Source organism: Zophobas morio, unplaced genomic scaffold, assembly GCF_036711695.1.
Source record: "Zophobas morio isolate AGI-343-1 ecotype UQ-CSIRO unplaced genomic scaffold, CSIRO_AGI_Zmor_V1 ptg000012l, whole genome shotgun sequence".
Classification (NCBI taxonomy): domain Eukaryota; kingdom Metazoa; phylum Arthropoda; class Insecta; order Coleoptera; family Tenebrionidae; genus Zophobas; species Zophobas morio.
Genome location: NW_026972117.1, coordinates 23,763,579 through 23,776,500, shown reverse-complemented (window position 1 = coordinate 23,776,500; position 12,922 = coordinate 23,763,579). Strand labels below are relative to the sequence as shown.

The 12,922-nt window shown below is 37.8% G+C and overlaps 1 protein-coding gene across 1 annotated transcript; it reads right to left on the bottom strand.

Moving 5' to 3' along the window:
- Nucleotides 1-1,865: 1,865 nt before the first annotated feature.
- Nucleotides 1,866-10,119, bottom strand: LOC135128054 (uncharacterized). Its single transcript, XM_064054864.1, has 2 exons — nucleotides 9,898-10,119; nucleotides 1,866-4,042 (listed from the first exon to the last, which is right to left on the bottom strand). The coding sequence occupies exons 1-2, from the start codon at nucleotides 9,909-9,911 to the stop codon at nucleotides 2,203-2,205; spliced, it is 1,854 nt and encodes a 617-aa protein (XP_063910934.1). The 5' UTR covers nucleotides 9,912-10,119; the 3' UTR covers nucleotides 1,866-2,202.
- Nucleotides 10,120-12,922: the final 2,803 nt, after the last annotated feature.

Genomic DNA, 12,922 nt, shown 5'->3' with positions numbered 1-12,922 from the left:
ACCATCTAATACGTTGTGTTTTTATGAATTTTGTAATTGATTGATTCCCATGCTTTGTCTTTTTAATTTATTAAAAAAAGTTCTTAATTTATTTTTTGTTATAATGTTCTTCTACCTTTTGTAGTTTCCTCTGACAAAATGTTTTCATTGTCTTCCTATAAACTTTTTCCGTTTTACTTTATTTTGAGCTTTTACCTTTCTAGATGTGCTTCATTATTTATTTGCAATATTTTGTTTCTTCGGTCATGCATTCTTATCTATTTTCTTTGTATTCTGCATTAAACTTTTCTTAGTTAGTTTCTGTTTAATCCTTAATATTATGTTTGCTGCTTTCTTAATACCCTGTTCTAAATGTTTCCATTGTTCGCTAATTAAATTTCCTAGAGTCCTGCATTGCCTTGCAGAAATTTTCATACACAGTATCTAGTCAGTTGGATTTACTGATCAAATTTGACTATACATTTTATTTTTTTAACTCTTATTCAGGATGGCACACTAACTTTATGACACATTGTTAAGGACTGTTTGTTGAACAAAGAAAAAATAATTTAAAAAATTCCTAGGCCTTCGGTTTAATTTTTCTTTCAGATGTTTGACCATGTTTTAATTTACTACTCAATGTTGAATCTAATCTTCTAAATTCTATAGGTTTGTATGCCCCCACTAAACCTAATAATGGGAAATAATAATCCCTTTCGTGGGTTAGTCTCCGGCACGAGCATACCGTCACAAATCAAGGATTTGTCCCAATATCTTGGCCAACCAGCGCAGATCCAGCTTTATCTATATTGCTCATTTGTATACAAATACAATTTGTCCGTTCATGTTTCGAAAAATACTTCGCCTCAAGTACAGGGTTTTCATAAATGATTATAGGGTTGAAGTAAGCCATGGAAAGGTGCCGCCTATCACTTTATGCGGATTTTATTAAAGGCCCAAGGACTCAGTCACGACAGATACCACACGCATCTGTATAACTGGTTGCATAAATTATTATCTTATATTGTCACGACCGGGTCAGGGGGGAAGAGATTGGTAGAGCTAAGGATAATTACCCGATCCGACGTTAAGAATAAAAATCCCAAATACATTAAATAAACTAAATATATTTCAACTTACATTACAAATTCCATCCTTAGGGGGTACGGTGCGTCACTTCACTTCTCTCACTTTTTTCCTTCTCCCTGTCCCTAGTTAGTACCGACTGCCCCTTTCGTCAGTCCGCACTGCCCCCCACCTAAGCTTCCGTAATGCCAGCAAAAAGAGGTTTTTGCTGACATCCCACAAGCATGGCATGAGGCAATCTTTACATAACTAGGGCAACTAGCAGTTCCGTGACACATCTCCCCCCTTAAGGAACACTGGACCTCCAGTGTTTTACAAACAGATATCTCTTAACTAATACAATGCATAAAACGTACATAGCCACAAATTATCCATTTTGCAAACACAACCCTATAAAATATACAATCATATTAGACTTCACTCCTACTTTACTTTACTACAATAACAAAGATACCCAACGATACAAAATTACATTCTTCTGGTCGACATACCCAGGAAGACCCTACCAACATTTTACACACTTGAATAAGACAAAAATTGATTTAAGGTATTTATCTTTTGAAGCAACTATTTTAAAATCTCTCGCGACAAGCGGCACTCTCTTACTAATTGCAGCAGTTGATGAGCGCTATTTTAACGTCCCAGCTTACTGGCCGAAGTCCCGTTGTTAACTGGAGTCTTCTTTAAGGAGAACTCGTCGTCGTAGAAGCTTGGTTCTCGAACGAGAGCGTCGTATGCGAGAGTGATGTCAGGGCCTTTTTTTTTTTTTTTCATGCTGGTTCTGTCTCGAGCAAGAACGCTTTATGTATGGTAGGTGTCTCCCGTTGCCAGACCCGGTTCCAGAACATAAAAAAAATTCATTCATTAGAATTACCTTATACTCCTACAAAATAGATAAAGCGAAGCCAGTACACAATATCTAAATAACTTTCTAAATCTATGTTCAATCTCCGATCTAAAATATAAAACAGTGGACAACTACTTATTATCTACATATAACCTATATATGGGTAATACATATATGCCTGCAGGCTTCAATCGACCTGCACAGATATTGCCTCAGCATTTGTCTAACGATCTTTTTAATCGAGAGTCCAAATATTAAGACAAGATCCACAAGGTGATAATATATATAATTTACGACGCGTCATCTACAGTTATCCTAACGGCTTCCCCCCCTTGTAGTAGAAGGGAGGTGGTAGGGTTACATGGTTGGTTGGGGGAGGCTATCGCTGGGTGGTTGGATTTCCAAAATATATATATTAATAAAACAGTTAAGATTAGATTCCAAACAACTAAAGTAGCGGATGTATGTACACCATAACTGTCCGCAAAAGAAAAAATTTGTGGTGATTCTGGAATATTTGCGACAAAATTTTGGAGAAGTTTATTCGGGGAGGTTAAATTTAAATGCGGAATAGTCAATGACCAATTTGGATTAATACATTCCGAAAAGTTGTTATATGATGGTAACGAGTGGGTATGAATGGGGTTAAGAATGAAAGATTTTAGATTCGACCACGCTGCTGGAATTATGTGATTTACGTGGATGCGAGGGATAGTATCTAAGCAGGGAAAACGTCTAGGTATTATTACATCATGCAGGTAAACAAGTGCACACTGGCAGTGAAGTTTTATTTTTAACGCGCCCAATAAGCTTCCGAATTCAGTTAGGGTTTTATTACTGCTGGGACAACTTATATAAGCGCCTACCTTTAAATTTGTTATTATAAATAAATCCTCCTCGACTTCTGTGATGGTAAGCGATGTCGATGCGTGACATTTCATGGGGCAGTGATAACTTAATTCCTCCACTGTCGCACCTTCATATAATTTTCGTGCACACGTAGGCCCATGAAGTTTATCCTCTCCGAATCGAGGAAGAAAGCACAGTTTGTCGGAGTGCGGCCTGCACTGATGCAACCCCAAACCAGAAGTTTGTCGGTACAAATTGTGCCTCCGGTGTCTAGTGTAGGGAGCTTCTGCCACCGCCAAAAACAAGGTGCTGTACTCTATTCTGCAACTCTGATTGTACCAACTGAAGGGTGCAGTTATGAGCTCAAACAAACTCCACCTAATGCCCTGTTGTACGATGGGCACTCGTACTACCAGTGTTATGTTATTACCTGAAATTACACAATCTGTTATTGGTAACTGATAATACCTGTGTATATCCGTGACAGCAATAGCTAAATCGTGACCTGCTTTGATTAATTCCTTTTGAAGTTCCATTAAGTTCGCTTGAAAAAGTTGGGGCCGCAACACCTTTTCTGGTATTTGGTGTTGTCGACATGACAGTTTTACGTCCCTTTGTTCCAACGCGCGCCACATTGTTACGATACGTCTAGTATTCTGAAATTGATTTTCTATTAAAGTACCGAAAAATCCTTCCCATTCATTCGTCTTGTTCCTAAAATTTGTGATGGATTTTTCCATTTCTTTAATCCTCCTCTCCGTGGATTTAAAAGCCTCCCCGACCTGATCTGTATATTTTTTAAATTCCACAGAATTTTGACTTAGCGTTTTGATATTTTCAGATAGGCCCCCCTCCAATTGTCGAAGTTTTTTCTGTAAATCCCTTTCTTCCATGTGCAGCGAGTCTAGTTTGTGTTGTGTTGCAACGCCGCAACACCAAGCCAGTCCCTCTCCTAGAAAATCCAGGCTGCGTTTTTCTCTGTGCTGTTGATCTTCAAAAAGCTGCCATCCTTCTTCCGACTCTTGTGGTTCCAGCTCGCCGTCAACCGCTTCCATTAACTGGTGCATAGCGGTCGCCAGCTCGCAATTGTGATCGCCACTACATTGTTTTGATGTGCCCGTACTGTTTGTTTGTGGTTTGAACCACGCCATTGTATACTTTATTGGTATGGTTGCCTCGTAATTCAAAGTCTCCACAAGGGGCCTCCAGAATGCTCCTGCCGACACTTCTATTTGTCCTCCAACGCAAGAATTTTGACTGATTAGTAAGATAGCGAACAGCCTGTAGGAAAGCCATGTTAATACATTTATTTTGAATTCGTTTTACCTTAAACTTAAAAATTGTACTATTTGTATGTCTTTTTCCGACACGCAGGCTCACACGTTTGAAAAGTTCTCGTAAACCCCCGTTAACAAAGCATACATTTAAAATAAAAACTAACACCCAACGCTTTTATATAGTTCGACAAAATTATCTCATTATAATGGATGCAAAAGTAGATCAATGAAAACATTGTTTATTTGTCGCTACTCACCTGTGGACTCCATGGATCATTATATTTTAAAAGTCGACTTACATGTACAACTTCTTTTTTCGAGCCTTTTCTAATCTCGTAATCCACATCCCCCATTTTTCTTATCACCGTATATGGACCGAAATATTTTAATAATAATTTTTCACTCTTTCCCACTTTTCTAATAGGAGTAAATATTTTTATTTTTTCCCCAGGCATGAACTCAACGTGCCTATGTTTTTCGTCGAATCTTTCTTTATCAATATTTTGTTTTTTATAAATATTTTCGACAGCCCAGTTCCTAACGGCCAATGCCTTTTCTCTAATATCAAACACGTAGCTTGACAGCGGTTCCTGCAGAAGATTTGCCTGCGTAGGTAAGACTGCTTCTCTTGCATAGACAAGCATGAATGGAGAAAACTGAGTGGTATCTTGACGAGCTGTATTGTAGGCGAACGTTACGTGAGTTAAATACTGGCACCAGTCTTTCTGGCTGGTGCTTGTGAAAACGGCGAGCATGTCGGCGAGTGTTTTGTTGAACCTCTCTGTCAGTCCGTTACACTGTGGATGGTAAGCTGTTGTAAAATTGTGATAAACACCCATCAATTTCAACAGTTCTTGTACCACTTGCGACCGAAAGTTGGTTCCCCTATCACTCAAAAGGTATCTTGGGCTTCCATGTCTCGTAAGTATCTGTTCCAAAATAAACTTGGCCACTGATTCTGCTTTAGCATTAGCCATCGCCCGAGTCTCAGCCCATCTTGTTGCATAATCTGTGGCTACAACTATGACTACACTTCCTCTCTTGCTCTTTGGGAATGGTCCCAAGATATCTATGGCTACTCTATCAAATGGCAACCCCACTTGAATAGGTTTTAGAAGTCCGGCTGGTTTCTTATGTTGTTCGCCCTTCCGCGCTTGACAGTCTGCACACCCTTTTACAAACTTTTCCACATCTGACTGCATAGCGTCCCAGTAAAATCGCCCTTTAATTCTATGGAACGTTTTTGCTATCCCTAAATGTCCTGCCAAGGGTTCGGAATGGTGTGCAAAAAGGATCTCGTGCTTCAGATGATGCGGGACTACTAGGAGGTTATCATTTCCACTTGGTATTGCATTTTTTTTTTGTATAAGACGCCGTTGATTAGTGTAAAATTTTTGGATTTTCTCCTCAAAGCTATTGTCGATTCGTTGTTTTCTGGATCCTCAATTATTTGTATTAGTTGTTGTAAACCCGGGTCTTTCTGTTGTTCAAAGCGAATATCTACGTTGTCCAGCAGGAAGGTAGGTACGTCGAAAAGGTCAGATTCTTCTTCAGGAGCGGGAAGTACTGGATTGCGTGAAAGGCAGTCGGCATCGGTGTGTGCTTTACCATTTTTATATATTACCTGATAATCAAATTCTTGTAATTTGATCGCCCAGCGAGTTAACCTGCTTGTCGACTGATCTGCGTTTTTCAAATAACAAAGAGCGTGATGATCCGACTTTACTGTAACGGGGCGACCAAGAACAAAGTGTCGAAAATGCACTAAACCGTATAGGACTGCTAAAGCTTCTAATTCTGTGATTGAGTAATTTTTCTCGGCTTTTGTTAATGACCTGCTGGCATATGCCATAGGGTGCATCTGCCCCTCGTATTCCTGAAGTAGAATCACCCCTAGACCATCTTTACACGCGTCTGCTCGAAGTTCGCAACCGATATGGGGATTGAAATGCACTAAGACGGGAGACTCGCAGAGTTTATTTTTTAGAACATTAAAAGCATCCTCTTGTTCCGTATCCCATTTGAATTTGAAATTTTTTGATAGTAGTTTATGCAGGGGATGAGCGAGTTTAGAAAAATTTGCGATAAACTTTCTATAATAATTGGCTAAACCTAAGAAACTTTGCAATTGCCTAACAGTTTTTGGTCTGGGAAAATCTCTAATTGCGCCGAGCTTTTCAGGATCCGGTCGTATGCTATTGTTGTTAACAATGTGCCCCAATACTTTCACCTGCGTAGCTGCAAACGTACACTTTTGAGTTTTTAATGTAAGATTAGCGTCTCTTAATCTTTGAAAAACTTCTTTCAACTTGTCCAAATGTTCCTCAAAAGTTTCTGAAAAAACAATCACGTCATCGAGATACACTAGAACGGACGACCATTTCAGTCCCCGAAAAACTCTATCCGTTAGATCCTGGAAAGTCGACGGGGCGTTACACAGACCGAAAGGTAATTTGTTAAATTCGAAAAGTCCGAAACCTGGTGTTACAAACGCTGTGTACTCTTTAGAGTTTTCTTCTATTCCAACTTGCCAAAAACCGCTAAAAAGATCTAACGTACTGAAAAAGTTAGATTTTCCGAAATACGTAAGAATTTCATCTATATTACTTAATGGGTAATTGGATTTTTTTGTCACCTTATTCAACTTTCTGTAATCCACGCAAAATCGCACTTTTTCTTTTTCGCCTTTCTTTTTTACCAAAACACTTGGGGAGGAGTACGGAGATTGGGAAGGTCTAATTACACCTTGTTCTAGCATTTCCGTGATCTGCTCTTCAATTATTTGGTGTTCTTTTGGGGATACTTTATATGGTTTGCTTTTAATGGGAGTACTGTCTGTTAATTGTATTTTATGTTCAACTAGCTGCGTAGAGCCTATTTCGGTTAGGTCGTCCGCAAATATATCACTGTATGAGTTAATTAAATGTTTAATTGCTTCATTTTGTTGAGAGGACAATTTAGAGTCAATTTTAACTTCGCGATTTTTCGTTTGGCCCGTTTGTAGTTGATTTATTAAAAATAAGGGTTTGTCTATCACAAGTTCTTCTAGGTACGCAACAGCAGTACCCTTAAATAATTTTAATGCATTATGACCTCGAGATTCTAATGTTCCTGACGTAAAGTCGTCTGCAACGTTTAAAATGAGTCCTTTTTTGACCAAAAATTTGTTATTGTTTGATAAGTGAGGTAATGTGATGTCCCTGACGTCTCCATTTAAGGTAAGCTTTACCGTAATTTTCGTATGTGGGTCCATTTTATAATCTTTTGATAGACATAGTTTTAATATGTGTGTGTTTCGGTCGCCGGTTTGCTGCAATTGATCACTCGTTTGGGCAGAAACTGAATCACATAAGGGGGAAGATGTCTGGTGTACAGTTACAGTGTTGTAATCTTGTGAATTTATTTCTGAAGTGGAAATTGAATTTTCAAAAATATAAATATTAATAGGTGTGTCTTTGAAAATGTAATAAATCATACGGATAATTTCGGCAACTTTAATTTGGGTATTATTCACAGCTGGTTTTTGTAAATACATGTGTGTAATATTCTTCCTCGTTACTATTTGTTTTAGTTCTTTTAGAACGTGCCATATCATTTGATAGTTACTTGCCACATTAAGAGCAAAATTTAATTTATTATTAGTGGAATATATTTTGCGTATGTTTAATTTATTTTGTTCATTGAACAACCATGTGACACAAGGGTAACTGTTTCTTTGGACTTTCATGGTGGAGATGTTGCAACTAGTGATGGTGTCAAAAATGTCAAAATTCGCTTTTGCGAAGGTTTCGTATGTGTCTTGTTCTTGAAGGTCTAGGTCTTGCCGTGTCAGTAATTTGTGGTCGCGAAGTGAATCATGTATAGTGTTGACTTGTGTCATAGTTTCTTTCTGTCGAATTTGTGTCATTTCCGTGTTATTATTCCGTTTTATGATTGCACGTAATGTTTGCGATATGTCATCAACGCATTGTTTATAATAAGTCATTTTAGGAATGTCGACTAAGGTGTTGTTGTACCCCTTAACTGACCTACGTTGCGTATAGCTTGTATGTTGTGAAACATGAAACGATTTATTCAGTTCGAAAACTTTACCTGTCAGCATAATCGTGTTATCTTGTAAATTAATGATAGATTTTTCGTTGCATAAAAATTCCATGCCTAAGATAATTGGATAGGGTAAATTCTCCACGACGTATGCTGAAATGTTTTTTGTATGATTCATTACCCTTAAAGTCAGGGAGGTTGTACCTAAGATAGGAACTTTCGCGTTGCCCGCCGCTAATAAAAAAGACATTTGCTGCTGCTTGCGAATTTCGTTTTTCGGTATTATTTTGCTGACAACAACATTTGTTGCGGCGCCTGTATCTACAATTGCGGTAAGATGTTGTTTGTTAACTTGTACATTTAGGGTTAGCAGACGCGGAGGTTTGTTGAGGGTTGAAGTGCCGCTGCTTCTCCCTTTTTGCGTAAGGACGACTGGGAGGTTTAGTTTCGTCGTCCCTTGGCGTTTGGGTGGTGATCCTGTTTGTAATTGTTGCCACTTGTATTGTGCCAACATGCGCCTGCAAAATGTCCAATTCTTCCGCAATGGTAGCACCTTGGTCGTCCGTTAGAGCTGCGGGTGTTTGGTACATTTTTCTTGAAATTGCCTCCATTTAAGTGTGGTGGCCTACTATCAAATTTCCTAGAGTTTGTGGTAAATTTCGTATACTTATTCGCTTCTTCAACTTCCTGTCGGTCATGAAAGTACCCTTGGCTTTCTTTTGTTCGCTGTTCTATAGCGTCAAGTTTCGCAATAATTGATTTAAGTTCTGGTACGGTAACGTCATCTGGTTTTAGAATCTTGTAGTTGCTAAAATATTTATCGTGCATGCCTCTCTCGAATTGTTTGATAAATTTTTCGTCCTCCATTAATGGGTCCAGTTCATACGCTAGGAAGGATAAATCAAAAAGTATTCTCTTACTGACTCTTCTCGGGTCTGTCTGCGGTTTTCAAATTTTCTTTCCTTGTCTTCCGAATAGTCCGACATTCTGTATTCTTTTAGGAATTCTTTCTTCACATCTGTCCAGGTTTTTGTAGCATTATTCGTAACAAAATTTTCGTACCATCTGTTCGCTATTCCTGACAAAAATGAGCCGAAATATGAAATCTTCAAGTTGTCATTCCACGCGTTGGCCACTGCTGCCCGCTCATAATTCTGGATAAACCGCTGTGGGTCGTCACGTTTTGGATCAAAAATTTCTGGACTAATGAAGCTCGGGATCGATGGATGTTTTTGGCTTGTGAATGCCTCGGTGATTGTAACGTTGGCCATTTTTTCGTTAGATGGGTCGTTTGTTTCTCTGATGTTTTGCTCAGTGAAGTGAGGCGATTTGTTGGGGATTGTTCCCGGTATTTTATCGAACGTTTGGTCTACTGTTTCAGAATTTTGTGAAGTTGGTGCGGACAATGTTAACTGCTTTAGGTTGGTTTCTGGTAATTCGATGGGGATTGGACTAAGCACAAGTGGTTCCGGATCTGTTTCTGAAGTGTCACAACCGCATCCCCCTAATTTAACGACTCCGTGAATATCAGAACTTCTGCTTTTTGGTTGAAACGAACCGTACTCTTTTTCTATACGGATTTTGTATTGCTGACGGGTTTTTGGATCCGCGGGGTTTTTATTATTCATAAAATAAGATTTTGTTTTTTCTTAAGATTTAAAAAACACTATATGCGCGAAATTTTGGGCGCCTCCACCATATGTCACGACCGGGTCAGGGGGGAAGAGATTGGTAGAGCTAAGGATAATTACCCGATCCGACGTTAAGAATAAAAATCCCAAATACATTAAATAAACTAAATATATTTCAACTTACATTACAAATTCCATCCTTAGGGGGTACGGTGCGTCACTTCACTTCTCTCACTTTTTTCCTTCTCCCTGTCCCTAGTTAGTACCGACTGCCCCTTTCGTCAGTCCGCACTGCCCCCCACCTAAGCTTCCGTAATGCCAGCAAAAAGAGGTTTTTGCTGACATCCCACAAGCATGGCATGAGGCAATCTTTACATAACTAGGGCAACTAGCAGTTCCGTGACAATATTAATAAATAAAATTAATTCATTATAATAAAAATACATTTATTGGTGTTAAATGTCATAGTAAATGTTGAAAATGTTCACCATTATGTTACATCCTCTCGTCAATGCTTTGGACGACGGTTGTAGAATAGATAGGTTTGTACACAAACGGCTTGGGATGGCGACGCTTCATGGCGATCCCTATATCCATGGAAAGTTCACGTACATTTAGCGCCTCTACCCTGTCGTGCGGAAATCAATCTAGTTACTCTGGGGATTTTCGCTTTGTAAAAGGCATTTAACAGTACAAAATTTTTAGATGACATTTCATCGGAGTCGATAAGTACAATTCCTTTTAATAATTAATAGCGGTTATCAACAGAAGTCCATAACATCTGTAGTCCCTTGGTTCTCTAAAATCAGGCGACGCGATCGGCAATAAGAGTCACTGACCAGCGACACGCGCTTTACACCCATTGTTCAATGTCATGTTGCAACAGGAACTCCTGGCTGCTGAGACAATCTTGTCAAAGATGTTTGCTGATTCTGCTCGAGTCGTCTCAAATCACCAACAACTTCCTCGGCTACTGAAGGTCTTCAAGGAAATTTCCCTTAGTTAACACTCCCACTTCGAATAGATCTGTTGATTACAGCTCTAATGTGACCCTCTAACGATATTTCTTGCATTTGCAAATCAGGGTATTGAAAAACGTTAGAACAAAAAAAAGCGATGACTTTAAACGACAGGTTACAAATGACATTAATGACAAGTGAAAACTGTCATTAAGAATATCTTAATACCCATCTGTAATTGTTATAAGTATGTTATATGTATGTGTATAATAAAATAAATGACATGTAATACGTCTCCGACTTTTTATATATAATAAACTTAGTTACTTACTTACGTACTTACTAATGAGGCACAATTTCAGCAAAGCGGGATTTTTGAAATCCATGGCCAACCAGACGCTTAGAATCATTTATGAAAACCCTGTATAAGCGACGTCACTGTTTAAGGATAGCAATATTACTACACTACTTTTTTTGTAAATCTACTCGTATAGTAGAAAATAGGTCACTTATTTATCTAGAATAATTGCCTTGGTAATTTTTAAAAAAACATCAATTATTTTTTCAAGGCAGTTAAGACTTTATTTACTTACAAATGGAACATATAGATTTCGGAAATAAAATAGTGTAAAATATGTGCAATGTTATATGTCCAAGTAATTGCATATTTTGGAAGAGTAACGCATTCTCTTGTATCTGACTCTGACATGGATGACGGACGGAGGCAGGTATACTAGACGCAAACATTTAGTGCGCACAGGGCAGTACTGTCTCGGCCGTCCCTGACACGTGGCATGGTTTGCATTTGCTAAATTTTATGAAGGGTCCGCGATAAAGTACTTTAAACGTCAAAGCCATAAACGTACTAAATGTTTGCATATAGTATACAGTCGAAAATATTTACAATTATTGTGGGTTTGCCTTATTAACTGCTCCATTATCGACTTCACAGTACTCTAATTTTACAACAGCCATATAACCTTAGAGAATTTGGAAAACATACATGATATTGGTTGTATCCATAGTTTTTCTCATTTTATAATGCTACAGAAAACTTAAGAATTGTTCAGAATGACAACAGTGGCTAATTTTTAACATTTTTAATCTATCTCTACAACGATATTTTAGGTAAGTCGACAACTGTATTTGAATACTGATTATAGCAATAAAACTGAAATCTTTATAGTTAGATTTCTTCGTAAAAAAATTTAAAATCTGAGAAAATGATTGCAGAATCTTTCCCGCAGTTTGGTGAACAAACTGACGGAAATTGAAATGTTTCTTTGATCCCAGACATGTCTAAAACATGTGGTACTAATTCCCTCATACGGAACAATGATTGCTGTAGTCTGTATTTTGGTACCTATTTTGTAGAGATTTATTAGTCGACGGACTTAACACTTCATACTTTGTCGTATATAGCCTGCATTTTAATCGTCAGACGGGCATAATCAGTGTGATTTTTCTTTATAAAAGTATGCCACTAAACAAATTCCAGTAAAAGAAAATTCTAAACAAAACAAATGTTTGTGATTTTCAAATAAGTATATGGAACGCCTGTTAATACTTACTTTGAAGACGCAACGAAGTAACAGATTTTATGTGTTACAACCGGTCTACAAGAAAACATTAGGAAATTGTCTTAAAAACATGTTATGCTTAATTTTGGAGAACGTTTGAATTACCTATAATACACAGTCTAACTATGCCGAAGATCTTTATTTTTGTGTAAAAAGTAGGTACTATCCCTTAATCCAGTGTAAGATATATCGGTAAGTCGATATCTTCTTCCACAAATGTTTTAGGTTTTAGTCCAAACACTGCTGTTTATGTTTTTCTTATTTACTTTTATTAGCTCTTTCAAAACCGGAAATGTAAGTTTGGTATAGTTTTGGAAATTTCATTCTACCCTATAAAATTTTATTGACGATAACAAGACGGACAGTAGTACAATGGTAAGAAATATTTATGGCTCACACCAGTTCACTCGAATTTGTCTGAGAACATTTGGCAGGTAGTTGTCATTTCCGTTCATGACTAACGATGGTCCCTGTCCGTCTCGTTATAGCCAATAAAATTTTATAGGGTACAATGAAATTTCCAAAACTATAATACTTTCTGGATGTTTTGCTGATTATTAAAAGTTCAATTGATACGAGAGAGACGGAGAGAATCAGTTAACTGATGATTTTTTTTTTTGAAGTTGGAAACCTGAAGATATAATGCACAAGGCCACCAAGTTTATAATTA